This window comes from Aedes aegypti, chromosome 1, assembly GCF_002204515.2.
Source record: "Aedes aegypti strain LVP_AGWG chromosome 1, AaegL5.0 Primary Assembly, whole genome shotgun sequence".
Taxonomy (NCBI): Eukaryota; Metazoa; Arthropoda; class Insecta; order Diptera; family Culicidae; genus Aedes; species Aedes aegypti.
The window spans coordinates 132,234,795-132,251,593 of record NC_035107.1 but is presented as its reverse complement, the minus strand read 5'-3'; the positions used below and the strand labels follow the sequence as shown (position 1 = coordinate 132,251,593).

General features: G+C 39.3%; 1 protein-coding gene across 2 annotated transcripts in view; it reads right to left on the bottom strand.

The window, feature by feature from the left end:
* Window positions 1-1,112: 1,112 nt before the first annotated feature.
* The window catches only part of LOC5575874 (homeotic protein ocelliless), a 108,471-nt gene continuing 92,784 nt past the window's right edge, over window positions 1,113-16,799 (bottom strand). For both annotated transcript variants that reach the window (XM_021847978.1, XM_021847971.1), the window contains exons 3-5: window positions 13,175-13,329; window positions 2,659-3,628; window positions 1,113-2,311 (exon numbers count right to left, since the gene is read on the bottom strand). In XM_021847978.1, coding sequence (XP_021703670.1) covers window positions 2,205-2,311; window positions 2,659-3,628; window positions 13,175-13,329 — 1,232 coding nt within the window. In that variant the 3' untranslated portion in view covers window positions 1,113-2,204. The remainder of the gene's footprint in view (window positions 2,312-2,658; window positions 3,629-13,174; window positions 13,330-16,799) is intronic.

The window sequence follows — 16,799 nt, the reverse complement described above, 5'->3', positions numbered from 1 at the left end:
TTTATCTAGATCGTGAGATATTTCATGTTGAACAAAGTCAAAGTACAACGCGCGACAATCGAAAGGTTAAATCTCTGTGAAACTTCGATTGCTCTAGTCAATCACGGAGTAGCAATTACGAATTGTACAGTCATCTATGCTCATACTCATAATCTAACAAATATTTTTGAAGAGATTTGTAGGAAAAACGCTGTAAAATTCCTGGTGATTTCTGTGCGCAATTTTATGAAAAATAAAGTCTTGGATTATTATTGGGGCAGTTTTGGATAGTCTCTAGAGGAGTTTATTTTTAAATCCTAAGTTCCTTGGATGAAGCCATTAGGCTTCGGGCCGTCACTAAAGACGGCCTTACAGTGGAGGTCGAAATATGCGTATCTTCAAAGGATACCAACTGTTGTTGAAAGATATGGTATAGTACTATTTTTTTCAATTTTACTAAATTTCGTTTCATCTATTTATAGGTGTTCCACTAAACAGCTCGAAGAATTATTATCATTTGTATAACAATCTATCTACACCACCCCAAAATGTTTTCCTCAAGAGTTTTCTTAAGAACAATACTTGACATTTTTAATTACCGAACGGCCCTAAATAATTTGTCGATTTTACAAATGAAGGAAGAAGTCGCATAATAACGAACGCAATGTATACGGTTCGATAAGACTACAATTTGAAATTGGTGTATCTCAAAATCCAGATTATTTCGAAACATGGAGTCTTCAGTAAAGTTATTATGGAGGTGAAGCACCATCTACTGATAAGAACAAAACTAAAAAAAAATATTCTATGCTAGACGCCATGAAACCTCACAATACAAGTCAATGACTTGCCACTTGTATCTCTCATCATCTCATCTGGATCAGAGATTAGATGAGAAGAGAGAGATCCTTGCGCTGAGTCATTAACTTGTTTCGCTAACACGTTGAAAAATGAGTAATTTCGATAAATATGCGAAAAATAAGCGATGCAAATACTCACCCTTAAAATTATAATCAGAGTTCAAAGATAAACAAGATGCTTATATGGTTCTTTCATTTTATTCAGGCGCATATTTTCGGATTGATGCATGAGGCAAACATGTAATATTTTTCATATTTTTTATTTTGAGATAATATAATTTTATAATATTTCGCTTTACTATATACAATAGGAGATTATCTGATCAATGTCTTACTTATCCATGAATTAGCAATCATTTTTTTACCGACACGTAACCGCAGTGTTGCTTTTCACATATTACATCTCTCGTGATTCGATAATCTCTTGTTAGCGACCTCCGTTAGGAACGGCAAGTGCGCATTTGCTTACATTACTTCTAAATCAGCGATCCATGTACAATTATATAGCATTTAGAAGGGCTCTTGTTTTCATTTAATGGTATAATCCTAAGTTTTACCTAAATTGTATCGTGGTTTTTCATTTGCTTTCCATTTTTCCGATGGAGTGTCTTAAAAACAATAATTAAAATGAAAAAAAAAAATACGACTGAAAAAAATATCTTTTCAGCAAACCCTAATAAAACGAATCAAGTCTTGCTTGAGTATTTCGGCTAAATGGCGAGAGGAAACGAGAATACGCAAATACTGAGCACACAAAATTATGCCCACTGGAAAGAGCTCTCATTCACTTTGTTTTGTTTTCCCTTCTCAAACATAAATTGCACAATTTCTCTCACCGTAGTTTGCTTAGCGGTGCCTTAACTATCCTACACACGAGTGAGCATTTTTATATCAGATTTTGCATGATTTTTTTTTACATTTGGTTCTCATCCATAGTGGTACTGGAATTCGCTTGAAGCAGATCGAGCGCCAGAAATGGATTATCACCTTCTTTCGATAAACGTGCATTCTTTAAATTTTCATATAAGGAGACTTTGTAACACATTTGGCGCTTGCAAATCGATGTATTGATGTTCCTTCGCTTCGTTTGTTAAATACTTGCGTTCACTTTTTGATCCTATCAAAAAAATACTGATATGAACAATTTGATATCGATTCTTCCTCAATTTTGATTGATTCACTATAAATCCTTTTTACACTACACTTCGAACTTTGCGAAACGTTTGAAGTTTCCGTTTCGTGTTTCAACTTGTTCGTCCGTCCTATGGCAGCCTAACAAATAAATAATGGTTTTCCTTGACTTGAGGTACAAAACTCAAATCTTTTTAGCATAACATTAAACAAACAGGGCAACGAACCGGTTGATTATCGTTCGCTCGATATGATATGGTTGTGAGAAGACTGGCGAAATTGGAACTTGATAGCGTTTTGTTCGACGATGGTTGGTAATCTTTGCGGATGTGACATCATAGCTTTCGAGGGAAGGAAGAAAACGTGTCGTTAGATAGAGGTTAAGGTAAAGGTGACATTTTGTAGATTTTCATGAAAGAATACAATCTAACGTTATCATTTTGGTGATATAATTAGGCTGAAGCTGTAAATTAAAGTCGGATTGTTTCTGAATCTTTTATCACATCAGTCTCAATTCTGAAAACCATTCTCAAAAAGGTAAAGTACTTCCTTCCCTTTGAGCAGACAACGCATGAAGAGTTTGCTAATAAAAAGAATAACTAAGGCAACAAACTTTTCCCAATACTCAATCGTTGTCATGTGATATGAGAACTAATGATTGGAAACCCGAGGTTTATTTACACCATACCATTTACATATTTGTCCTGGGGATTCATGTAGTCGAGCCCATTGGGGCTGAAGGTTTGCCCTCCCATGGGTCCGGTGAGGGCAGACGTCGAGGCTAGCCCGAAGTTGGCTGATGTCGTATAGCCACTGTGGCCCATGTTGTAGTTGCTCTGGTTCTGGTTCTGGAAGTAATCCATCTGGCTGTAGTAGGATGGAGCATTGTAGTTGTTCGGATACTGTTGGTACTGGTTGTGCCAGAAGTTGTACGTTTCGTGGTTTGGCACGTACGACAGCGGATTATGTGAGGTTTGTGGAGTGGTAGGAGGTGAAGGTGTCATTATCGATGAACTCGAACCAAGTGGTGTTAGACTACCCGCTGAAGTCCCGTTCGAAACGCCAGCCCCACCGGAGCCCAGTGACTGACCTAACCGAGAATTGATGTTCACATAAGCTGGCGCGTGGTGGGATAGGCTTAACTCGGGATCTTTCAATAGATCATACCCAGACGAAGCCTTCATCGAGTCGTTAGCGTTGTGGTGGAAGGACGGTTGTTCCTTTTTGCAGATCACATTGATTGGTGGACTCACCGAAGTTGATGGCGTAATTGGAAGGATCGGCGAGGCATTACTATGGGATATTCCTAGACTAGCACCATTGTGACTGCTTGAATGGTTACTTGGACCAGTATTGCTGGAGTTAGCTCCGCCCCCACTGTTGACTCCGCTGGACGCACTATTATGGCTATTCATGGGCGTGTGTTTGATCGTGGGCTTATTGTTCGCGTTGGCGATCGACGAAGTCTTATTACTACTGGCACCGGTGGCTGTTGCGTTGTTATTGTTGTTTGATGATGATGAAGAACCGGTTCCGGCGTTGGATTGCCGCGTGGACGAACTGGATGAACTACTGGACGTTTTACTACTGTTGAGGTTCGAGGAGGTCTGATGTTGAAGCTGCTGACGACACTTGGCACGCCGATTCTTGAACCAAACCTGCAAAAGAATAGAACGGGAAAGATGTCAAACTTTGTTGTGGATGTATTCTGCTTTGAAGTCCTCAAACATATTTGATCGGTGTGCAATCTCAAATACAACAGATGTATGAAGTTAATATCCATTCATTGTGGTTGAAACGAAAAGCCACACGTTGAGTTGTGCGATACAGCATCAAACTAGGCACTATACCGCTGAGTTTAAAGAACTCTTAAAAGTACAAAAGGTAATTCAATATCGCCCCTCTCTAGCACTTGTTCACCGTTTTCCGCCAATCCTCCTTCCCAGTTGTGTAAGACGATACGCTACTGCTCATTGCCAATCTGACTGACTTTCCTCCCCCACCGAAACGGTGAGAACATTTCGAGTCCCTCGTTATAATGCCGCACTGTGATTTGTTTCAATTCATTTGATTTTATTACATTTTCCTCCCCTGAAATGTTCGGATCTTCCCGATACCGCTTCCTTACCGGGTGCTTTCGTGAAGGATTATTCGCTCGGGTAATGAAAACGTGATTACGAAATCATTACCTTTTCTCCCGGCTCCCTTTTGTGTGAAGTCCCCTTAGGAAGGGCGTTTTGCGGTTCCTCGCACAGCTGGAAGTTTTTTTTCTGTGCCGCAAAAATGACTTTCCCGTTCGATTACCGATGAGGGTGGAAAAATTCCGGAAATTCCCCAAGGAGTGCAGGCGTTATGTCTCAATGAAGTTGCTAATAGTTGCTGATGGGATACATAAATAATCTTTTATCCTCGGTGTAGACTTGCATGCCGAGCCCCGGGGATATGGAATCATGTTTTGCGAAGACTTTTGACAATTGTTTCAAAATGTGCGAAATGTGTAGATTTTTTAAATAAGTCGACAATATTTTATCACCTTGACATATATTTTTGCAACCAAGCGGACCGTCGAAGATCTTAAAAAGTTCGATATGGTGTGTTGTGATCAGTTTTTAGAACCAGAATATTTTCGGGAAAATGCCAAAACAAGGTTCCAAATTTCCTCAAAACAATTAGGTATCGTGATTTACATGTTTAAATTTAAAAATAAATAATAAATAATAAAAATTTAAGATACATAACTGTCTTACAAATCAAACTTGAAAAAAAAGTTCAATGTCCGACAGAATGTAAAATCATAATAAAAAAATTATTTCGTTATCTAAAATATTACAAATGAGATTATTAAAAGCAATGGGACAATAAATGCCAAAGACCAACTTTTGAAGCAAATTGTGAATTGTGCTATATTTTCAGCGGGATGAGAAACACTTTAAAATACCCTTGGAAAGTTTGATAACTGTAGTGTACTCTCCTCAAAACTGAACGAACAAAATTGTCTTTTGGATCTGTCAGATATAAACCAATAGAGTAATCAGAATAAAAATATTGACAGTTATTTTGCCAATTAACATTTATAAAATATAACTTGTTCGTTCGACGATATTACAAATCCGAAATTATTATTGATTAAAAGTTTGGTTCGTTAAGTTCCAATTCTAACTACAAATTTATTACAACCGATGTTTAAGAGAAGGCAAAACTTCCGATAAAAAGTAGGTAAAATGTCAATAATAACAGTATCACCAAATGTAGGATGCACAACAATAGAAATATTAGTAGTAGAACGCTAGTGGCGTTGTTGTCACAAAACTGATTTCAATTATTATTACCTTAAATTATGAATTTCTCTCACGCCGAGGACCTGGGATCGAATCCCATCCCCCGACATAGTCACTTATGACGTAAAATGCTAGTCCGTTGTCTAGTGTGGTGCTTCCTTCAAAGGGCATAAATGCCCACTGGAAGCATTAACGTGTCAGTGTCTTTAAAAAAAAAAAAAAAAAAAGTTATAGTGACGACTTCCTTCGGAAGGGAAGTAAAGCCGTTGGTCCCGAGATGAACTAGCCCAGGGCTAAAAATCTCGTTAATAAAGTCAAACCAACCAACCAATTATGAGTTTCTATTATTTGTTCAATACTATGTCGTTGTTTTGGTTTCATAAATTAATAGAATATCTTCCAGAAACAATCTCTAAATTTGTTCTGCGGTTCCTGGCGGTTTTCTTGCAGCTAAGCATACAAAATCCTTGAAAAAAAAACTTCATGGTACATATCTTGAAGACCCTCCTTATACTTATTTCTTTTGCTGCTTTATAAATTAGAAGTTTGAACATTCCGGGGCTAATTATTACAACTTAATATTCGTCAATGTAATGTTGTTTCAATTAGGAAGATTCTTTACACTATTTTCAATCCTTCTGGAATGAGCATCTGCATAATTGACCGGTCGCAGTTACTACTCCGTTAATGCAAGAACAACTATGGGGAAAATATCCAATCATTGCAAAAGCTAAAGAACGCGCCAATTATTACACACCCACAAGGAATACATGGGCTGTGCAATAAATGGCACATTCTTAGCCTGTGCAAAAATTGGCCCTACTTGCAGAAGGACCCAACGGATGTTACTAGGGATAAGTAACACTCTCTGTGTACAAGTATTGGAGTTCCCATTCTTTGTATCGAACAACACTGGTGCCAGTTGCGTCCGATTGCAGGTCAATTTTGGATTGAGAGGAAATTGTTAAGTGTAACTTGCTTTAAGGAAACCATGAGTCCTCTACACTTCCACGAGAAAACATTATTAGTACAGAAAATGGGAAAGGGTTTAATTACACGATTCGTCATGGATGGTTATTTACAAAGACCTTAGAGGTCAATCTATCCATCTGTACAAAACTTGATTGCACACACAATATGTCAACACTTTCGATGACGAACCATTTAAAGATTTTACGTTTTGCTAATCATGCAACATCAATTCAAAAAGTTAACTACCAGACTCTAAAGAAAAAGTCGACACATCTAGTCGAACCATTCAATGATCTTGCATTAAAAAAAAAATAAACAAAGCATGTTGTTTTTAAACATTATGAAAAACTTGAACCAATTGTTGAATTGATGCGGAATGTATAATATTAACTATCATATTTCATAAATTTGCAATAGAAGCATGAAACGAGCTCATCAGTTAATATTCCATACTCAATTGCGCAACAAGAAGTTATCCAACAAAACGCTTGCTGGGCATCTCGAAGCGCACGCCATTATTTTTTATCTTCCTATATTTGCTAATAACAGGCCTGGTAGCGCTCAGACAGCAAACTAATAGTGGCTTTAGTGACTAAAATTATTCAAAAAGAGATCAAATTGTGATTAAAAAGTGACTTCATACCTGATTGGTGTTAATTCTGGACCAAGTGTCTTTTAATGTTCTCAGGAAAACATATCCCAAGGTTTCAGAAAAATGAAATATTTACATTATTCTCTGCAATAGTGGAAGTTATCTATCTTTTGAAACATCTGTATCAACTATGCATCGGAAAGATCAGAATTGATGCAGTTCTCGACTGATTTGAACAAAAGGAAAATATCTTTCATTTATCAGTTTATCTGAACACCGAACAACTACTAACATCTATCAACTACTAAGTCCAAATTAAAAGTTCAGTAAACAAAACAATCCCACACATTATGTAAAATTAAAAATAAAATTACCTCTAGTGATTCAAAATATATCTTAACAGTTGATTTCATTAACCCGTATAGGCCTGAGTCAAAACAAGAATAAAAAAACTCTTACCACTCAGCGAAGATTTACCGGATTTAAATATTGTTTTTGTCAGTATACTGCCCATGAACGCATGTCATGTTTGTTGGGTTTCCTATTCACATGGGACAATTATGCGTTTATGGGCAGTATAGTGGCCCACATATCTAGTTTCTAGAAGTGACCGGAGAACATGAGTGGGAGGTATTCTAAATTTTCTCAGAAATCAACAACTGAATCTTTGATAACATATTCAGAGGGTTTAAAACATAAATTGTGCAAGAAAATTGGGTTTGATTTCTATCAAGAAATTAGAACAATTAACTTGAGAGAACGTTTTGCTTTAAAAGAAAACTTGATAGAACTTCCTTTGAAAGTATAAACTTTTTGAGATTTGCAACATGCTATGAGCTCTGCACATGCCAACACCGAACTCAAATGGCAGTTAACGTAGGAATTAAGACATCAAAATTATTAGAGTGTGTATTAATTGAAATCATGATATTGTCATGAAAGAACGTGAAATTAAATTTTGTAATAGAGGGTACATACGAGATAATTGATAGTTAAAACTAAATACAGAATCACATCTAAAATGTGAACAATTTATCATATATTTTTCTCTCCCGGTTTATGCACATGCATAGCTTCAAAAGGAATACAAATATTTGCAGAAAATTCAATATTTCGGCGTTAAGTCAGAGTGGACCAAGTGATATTTTCCATATTTTGAGAAAAATGGGCTTAAAGTCTAATGCTTTGTAATTTTTTAACTCGTATATATTTTGGTTCAATAGTTCTACACATCTTTGTGTTACTTTCAAACAATATAATGTGAAGTGATAATCATGAAAAATCATAATCCAAACCTCTGGTAGAACGATTTTTTGATGGACTATGTGTACTTGGTCCACTCTGACTGAACTATAGATCACCGTTCAGTGAGTTGGTTCACTCTGATCGAACAATTTCTAGAAAAATAACAATCATATAATGCTTGCATGGTCAAACTGGGTGCATACCTCTAAGATAAAAAGATTATCAAGACCCTGCGACTCCAGTATCGTAAATCCTTCAATGATCGATCTCGTCAATCCCGAAATCAGTGGCATTACGATTGCTTGAAAATTAAGCTTTTGCAGGGTCTGGGCATTGCAGACCAGAAATATTCAAATATACGTTCAGTCAGAGTGGACCAAATGAAAATCATGAGTACCGGCCAACATATAATGGTCCAATAAGCGGGATCTAGGTCATTGCATACATACACCATAGAACTACCATAAACTTCTATCGGACTCTAACATCGACTCAAAAATTGCAATAATCAATCAGTTTATTGCTTTTCAACACTTGGCCCGCTCTGTCTGCACCAGTGAATCAAAGTATCATCAAAACAGACAAAAAACAAACAACAAAGAAAGCTCGCTCAATCCAGAAAATCGCTACGCATGTGGTGATCGATTATTGTCATATTCTGTTCAAGTAATGATAAACTGATGTTGCGGAACGGAATTGTTGCAACAAGAGTAGGAGATGCCAATGTCTTTGTTACTGCGTGTTGGGTGACAATTGATTTACTGGTCTGCACAAAAATTTTTGCAATTTCTGACTACCCATCTAAATATGATAAACTGTCAAAAATCAAAATCGAATGCATCGAATTAAGGTGAAGATAAATCTAAGCCAAAGCTTAAATTTTCAAGAGCACGAATCTGAAGAACCAAACACCCGTTTGAGCAGAAAACCTATTCGATTGGTCACCACCAGCTAGTGACCAATCGATTCAGTTTTCAGCTTAAACGGATGTTTGATTCTCCAGACCCGTGCTCTTGAAAATTTGAAGTTTGGCTTCGATTCATCTTCACCTTAAGTAATAATTATGAATTTCTATTGATGGATGAGTAGAAGAATCAATAAATGTCGAAAAATCTGACAAATCTCTTGAAATATTTTTCATTTCACCGCATTCCTCCGCGCACATCATTTTCGCTGTTATGATAATAAGCACATGGTCCGCTCTGACTGCACACTTCTATCGAATTTTATTGATCATCCAAAGTAATTTTATTATATATCTCTCACAATATACAGCAAATCTGATCAAAGTGAAATGGAGGTTTGGTAATTTCTTATCAAATGAAAGAATTATACCGTTTTCACAAGTTTTGTACTTGGTCCTCTCTGACTTTACGCCGACCAAATGGTACAGCAAAAAGTGACTGACGAAATCGAGTCAGTACTGTACAATATTTTTAATCATTTTCTTGACATAATTCATCAGACATTTGACATGAAAGATTATCATTTTTGCATATGCTTTGAAGAACCGATGATATTGATTTGTGTATCAGTACACAGAACACATTCGTTATTCTTTTTTGTTAAACTACATTTCAAGCAAATAAATCATGATTTTGCTGAGTTATGAATCTGATTCATGGTTTCATGACTGATGACTATGATTCCATTGGGGCCCAAAATTACCTTAGCGATAAATACACATCTATTAGGCAAGACGGTTCCGAGTCCCGCAGGCTGAGGAACTGTTTGAATTTGTTTTGACTTCCCAGAGCACAAGATACTTCCTTGCTTTCCACACGATATAAAGATGCAAAAACTCTCAGTATCTGTGAAACACAAAGCTGAGAACTAGGCTCTGTCTCAGTAGGGACATTACACCAGGAAGAAAAAAAATCTTGAGCCCTTTTTGATGTATTATCGAAACGCGTAACACGCTGATTGCATTCAGACAAAACAGCCATTATTTCATGATCTTCGTTCAAGGTTTATTTTCTTACATGAAAATATGATTCTGGAATCATGACCCGTTTTCTTGCTCAGGTTTCAGATTTTCACATCAATCTTTGTAGGAAACAGAACCCATAATCTATAAATCTTTACCAGTACCCTTGGCACAAACCTAGAACATTATCGTATGACAAGCAGCTGGCCAAACTCCTATTTCCCATGAATGAAGCAAACAAACCGAACAATTACAATAACTGTCAGCTTCCGTAAAAACAAACATCCCGCCCGAAACAGCACAATCCTCGTATATGGTACAACTCAATCTGTTCCCAATCATCAGTATTTAAAGTGCGAAACCCCGACCGGGACATCCTTCGGGGCAGTAATTTGACCAACATCCATGATCCATGATCAATCACCTCGACCCTGACTCGGCAAAAAACAAACGCAAGGCGAAATTCCGAGAAAGTTCCGAAGGAGCGCAGACCATTATCACCTCTCTTGGTTCCTCGAAGGGTGACGACACAAAAGCCCGTCGGAGATTGGGCACGCAACATAAACGCAACGGTACAAATATGACGAAATTTTCTGCAAAATCATTGCTGTTTGTTTTGATCCCTGCCTGGCGCATTTCTCTCCGGTTTCGGTTTACGGAAGTGGTCATTAGGGTTGATCAAAAATCGGAAAATTTGAAAATTCAATCTCCCATAGCTTTCTTACAATCTATAAGATGAGAGTAGAGTTCCGTGTAATTTTTAGAAGTTTTGGAGGAAATTTTAAAGTGTCCAAAGACGTTGAAGGTTTTTATGTAAATTAATTTTATGAAATTTTAGATTTAGAATGAATTCGTACTTTCATTACAAAACAAACGTGTTTGAAACATTTTGCAAACTTTCTCCATAGTAGTTTACATATAAACCTACATCGTCTTTGGGCCAAATCATCACCGAAATTGCTGAAAATTTCACAAAACACTTTGTTTATCATAAGAATTACGTAGAAGTACTGAATGATAGCATTTTTAAATATTTTTTTGTATTTTGACCCACCCTACTGGTCATATTTACCCAAACAATTATTACGGTTGTTCCGTGTCGTTCAACGGGGATTTCTATGGAAGGGAATTGAAATCGATCAATTTTTCTAGCTGATCCGATGCGCAAATACAGCCGCCAGCAGCAGCAGCAGCAACCGAACCGGTAGAGCACGTAGCTGCCTGCAGATGAAGGTCTGCGATTCGAACCGTTTTAGCGCCGCCGCCGACGACGTTAGAAACAGATCATCGATCGGAATATTTATGGTTATGGTTATCTTCGACTGCGATTGTCTGCGGCCATAAAAGGAAATGTAATGCTGCTTCGATACTACTTTGGTGACGGTCTGGACCAATAGTTAGCTCCCGAGTGTGATTTCAATTCGATATTTGAAAGCATGGAGCAGGACTGTCGCCACTGGTGGCCAGTTTTTTCTGCTATATGAAAATTAACATTAGCCCAGGGTCGAAACAGGATCATAAAAATAGGGCTTTGTCCATAAGCGGGAGTGATGGAAGAGCTTTAACCTGCTGTCTGAGCCAAAAATAAGTTTTCTGTGCTTTGCGGTCGTATTGACTCAATAAAGTAACATTCCAACGAACTAATGTGTATTACAGCATTCCTTTTCCTGTTGCAAATCTTTACCGAAGAATGTAATATTTAACATGATACTTCTGTTACTGAGCTACATGCGTCCAAAGTCTGAAAATTTGGTTATTTTTGGACTCCTTTACATAAAAATTCCTCTTTACGCCGCACTACCAAAAGTTATAGCCCTCAAAAGTGCTCAGGGGTCATATTGACCCCAAAACACAGTCACAGGGTTAATGGACACCCGCGCCAGAGACCTGGAAGATTAGTTGTAGAAACTTTCACTTTCTTGGCTGTTTGCTCCTTGTGTGAACGCAAAATTGAAAACTGATCTTCGTTTTCAATTACCAAACTTCAGTCACTCGTGAAATTTGATGTATCTTGTCAACAGACGGTTTAATTTTAGAACTCTGTCAGGAGACCCCGTTTCAATCCAGCATCCTGTTCTAGCAGAATACAATTTCCATTCCTCCCCCCAATCGCATCCTCGCTACTACTCAAAGCATATCGCCATGAATAACAAATGCTCGTTTTCCACTCTATTATTCACCCTCGCTTTCCACACCAAGGAAAAACTTTGCGGGAAAAGATGAGGTTAGGAACGCGTCGCTGCAAGATTACCACTCGTGGCGGAATGGAAAATTGATTAAAAATTAAAATTAAATCAACATCGCACACGACTCGTCGTCGGATCCATTTGGCGAAACCATCAACTCAACATGAGAACCAAAAGGGGAAACATAAACCACTGCGACTGTGTATCAATTTTTGATGTCACCAAAACGTCAAATGGAGTTTGCTGTTTTTCTGGGCGAACACGTGCATATGTTTTCGGTCGGAAAATTTCCCATAGGGACTGCTGAGAGAGGGTGATGTTACGATGTATAAGTTTTTCTACTTGGCGGTCGCAGAACGAGTATTACAGCACTTCTACTTCTTGGCAATACGTCCTCACTGGAACAGAGCCTGCTGCTCAACTTAGTGTTCTTATGAGCACTTCCACAGTTATTAACTGAGAGCTTTCTTTGCCAAAGTTGCCATTTTCGCATTCGTTTATCGTGTGGCAGGTACGATGATACTCTATGGCAAGGAAAGTCAAGAAAATTTCCATTACGAAAAGATCTTGGACCGACCGGGAATCGTACCCAGATACCGTCAGCATGGCTTTGCTTTGTAGTCACGGACTCTAACCACTCGGCTAAGGAAGGCCCCCAAATTACAGCACTTCTGATTATCATAACTCTGGAAGAGGTCCAAACAGCCATAGCGATGAACTTGCAGCTATTCAGCAAGAACATGCTTAGGGTCGTGGTTTCGAGTCCCGCCGATCGAAGATCTTTTCGTAATGAAATTTATCCCAACCTTCTAGGACATAGAGTATTATATTGCTTGCAAAACGATATACACATGCAACAGGTCAATTAGCAAAGAAAGCTCTCAGGTACAACAGTAAAAGTGTTCATGAGAACACCACACTGAGAAGCAGGCTCTGTCCCAATCGGGACGTAACGCCAGAAAGAAGAGGAAGAATCACTTTGAATTAATCAACATTGCTCTTACCTGTACTCGTGATTCGGGCAGGTTGATCTTCATCGCAACTTCCTCGCGCATAAAGATGTCCGGGTAGCGCGTTTTGGTGAACAGGGACTCCAGAACGTCCAGCTGGGCCCGGGTGAAGGTCGTTCGTTCCCGTCGCTGCTTTCGTGGGTTCACACCTAGAATGAGGGAAAGAAACAGAACAAACAGGAATGTATGAGTAAATTGGATCAACTAGCTAAAGAGAAGGGTGTACACTAATTACAAACTACTTATACTCTAACCTAATAAACAACAATCAGATCTATCGTTTTCTGCAATTGATCTTGGAGCTTTTGAAGCTCCTTGCTGTACCTCAAACACACACCACCGAGTCAAACCAGAGAGCATCGTTCCATGGCGATTCGCCAAGAGCTAGACCGGATGAAGCAGGTGAAAGGAGTCATTACGCGTTGACCACATCGATTTGGGAGATATTCCTTCGATATGAAAGCTCTGCGTCCGAGTAAGACAGGAGCACCAGTCTCCACTGGCAACTAGTTCAAGTAGTTTGCCAAGTAGCATCGAAAAATGGAGCCCATAACTGCTTGTGAAGTGGAAGGTTCCCTCCGCCGGAATTGCAGGACCGATCTTGGAACCTGCCCGGAAAGCATTGGTTCGGGATGTTTTCCTCCACCAAAGAATTCTAAAAATCATCCTTCAAGACGGGGTGGTGGTCTAATGGCTGCCGCTTCTGCTTCATAAGCAAAAGGCCATGGCTTCAACCCCAGACCCGTCCTTTTCCTCGTATCAATCATAATCTATCTCAATCCATCTATTTGTAGCATTTGCTAAAACCATAGACGGACAAAAAGAGTGTAGGTTCATTATTCCATAATTACATAGGCAATCTTCTAACAAAACAGCAAGTCTCTCTGTTATAAAATTACTATTCCATAAACCTTCCTACATGAAATGACGTAGATTTTATTTTATTTATAGTAGGGTACAAAAAAGCTTCAAAAATATGGACTGTTGTGTGTTGGCACTTAAAAACTTTCCCTACTGCTCCTATGCCTCGATCTCCCCAGGAAGTACATCACGCAACTTAATTGGAGAAGGGCTGTGCTCATGCACTTCGTCAGTCTAAGCGTCTAGCTGTTCTTCAAGTTCGCTGTAGCTTAATGTCGTCAAAGACGTTGCTCACTACGACATTCCTACTCGTTTTGCCCAATTGGCAGTTAGAAATTTCGCCGTGGCTTTGCACAGCTTTCTGTGCGACGACGCATGCACTCTACACTTAGGCTGGCCTCACGTCAGAGCCCTGTTGAACTTCTCCGCTGCTGAGTTTCGAACTCTTGGTATACCAGAGTTGGATGCCGAGTTCGGTCCAACGAAGTTCCGGTTGGAGGATGGCTTCCAATTCACTGGCGCTCCGCCTATCAAGCCGGTGATACGTTACGTACTACTCAGAGTAGTCCTCGGCGGAGGATCTGTCCTACTCCGACGAAGATTTCACCGGCGGCAGAAGATCTCCCGAACCGATGCTATCCGGGCAGATGCCGAGGTCAGTCCTGCGATCCCGGTGAAGGGAAACTTCCGGTTCACAGACGCCCAGACGACCTTTTGCCGGTGTTGTTTCGCGAATCACTCAGCTAGACCCCGGTGGTTGAATTGTCGTAGAAGCAGGAGTTCATCCTGTCTATTGTGGGCCAGTTTAAGCTGGGGATACTGGAGTAGCAATCAAGGGCGGATAATCAAACTCAAGCTCAAGGAATTCCGAAAACCATCCTTCGCTCAGAATCCCTGGACCGATAGTGCAGCACTGAAAACTTACATGTTCTGTATAGGCACCTAACATTGACTGTAAAAGAACCTAACATTCTTGTTTGTGCAACGATTATGTGGCCTCTGGATAAGTGTAGCTTCACACTCAGCGACAAGGCCAAGTAGAACTAATCGTTACAAATTACACGTTTTTTGGTCACAGGGCATTCAGAAGCCATCCGCCATTTGAATTCACTGAACCCGGCATGCATCTGGTTCAAGGTTGTGTATTATCACTACGAAGCGGAGTTTGCTGTGTTGTTCCATCGTCGCAGATGGAGAAGTAGTACAAGATATCGATTCTCTTTTCTCTCCCGAATGGGAAACCAACATTCTGTTTTGTGCATCTTTCACATTCTCTCGCTGCTCTTTAAGTTCCCGCCGTCTGCAAACCGAACATGCGTCACTCAGCGTGCCGCTTGCTTTTGCACGATTTTTACTATGCCCGATCTATCCGATGACTCCTTAGGGAAGAGTTCCTTTTGTCAGTAGCGCAATTTATCACTCGCGACGAGCATTCACTGCGATGCAGTACATTGAGCTGGGCGTTTGAATGGTGGTAGATTTGAAGCGTTTAATAAGAGTCAATCATGTATGATATGCTGTAAATTTGTTTGTGTAAACTTGGTATGATTTTTTTTACACAGGACAATTATTTTTATGGTAAATTTTGTTATATCTCAAAGTAAGGATTTTCGATCAATTCGCTCGAAATTTAACGCTTCAGTAGTCGCGCTGTTGTAGTTTGTGCAATACATGTGAAGAAAGCTCGCATCCATTACTCAGCATCAACATGTTTATCCCGCATTCGCAAACCAGTATTTCCGCCCACACGTAATGTGAGCAACGCGCTATATGATTTTGATCATTATATTGCACATTCTCCATTCCATGGCATCAACATTTTTTCTTACCAAGCTCCAACGAGCCGATCCGCTACTGCTGCTTGCACTCCTCTCCAATCGCAACATTCCCGGAAGAGTTGTTAGAATCAAGCCAGACTGAGTGGCAGAACGCGCGAAGACTCTCCCGCAGAAGGCTCCCAGACAACCAGAAGTCGCATAACAGTTTACGGACAAAGTCGTTTATTAGTACAAATTGGATCACATCCGCCCTACATGGTGTGCGAAATCGTTTGACCGACGAATTTTCTCGCATAAAATGCTTTTTATGGGTTCATATGTACATTTCGTTTCGTCCCGCATACACATACATAGTAAGTCGGATCAATCCGTAGCAGCTGTCAAATCAACTTTGTTGTTACAAATTAAGTCGTATAAGAGTACAGATTAGTTCGCAATAAAATATACACACTCGCATTGCATACTACTTTTCATCATATAAAATATGCACGTATATCGCCTCCACTTTTGTACGTATAAGGCCTTTTCGCGACATCTCATACGTGAAACTTTGCGCATATAAGCATCGCATAACGCAAAAGGTGATTTCGTTATATGTACATTTTGGTTGTGTGGGCTCTCTCTCAACTTTCCCGTCGATGCTATCGGTTCGCTCATTCGGGAATGATGCTTTGCTCTCGTATTTCCGAACGCTTTCAGAAGCGGCAAGCGATTTCTAGTCGTACGAGGCGAGTATCAGTAGCCTTGATCTGGTTAAACTGAAGAGTTGGGGAAGCAATGAATTGGCAGCAACTTGTGCTGTGCAACAAGCACAATTAGTGAGTGCTAGAGAGTGCACCAGTAGAAGTACCCTCGGGCTCCGGTTTCTATATTGCCAGCAAACCTACACTATTGCGAACTATCTGGAATTTTGAATACTTTCTTGTATAATTCTTTTTTAAAAAATGCTTCACTCTAATTAAACCAACAACTAAAAACTG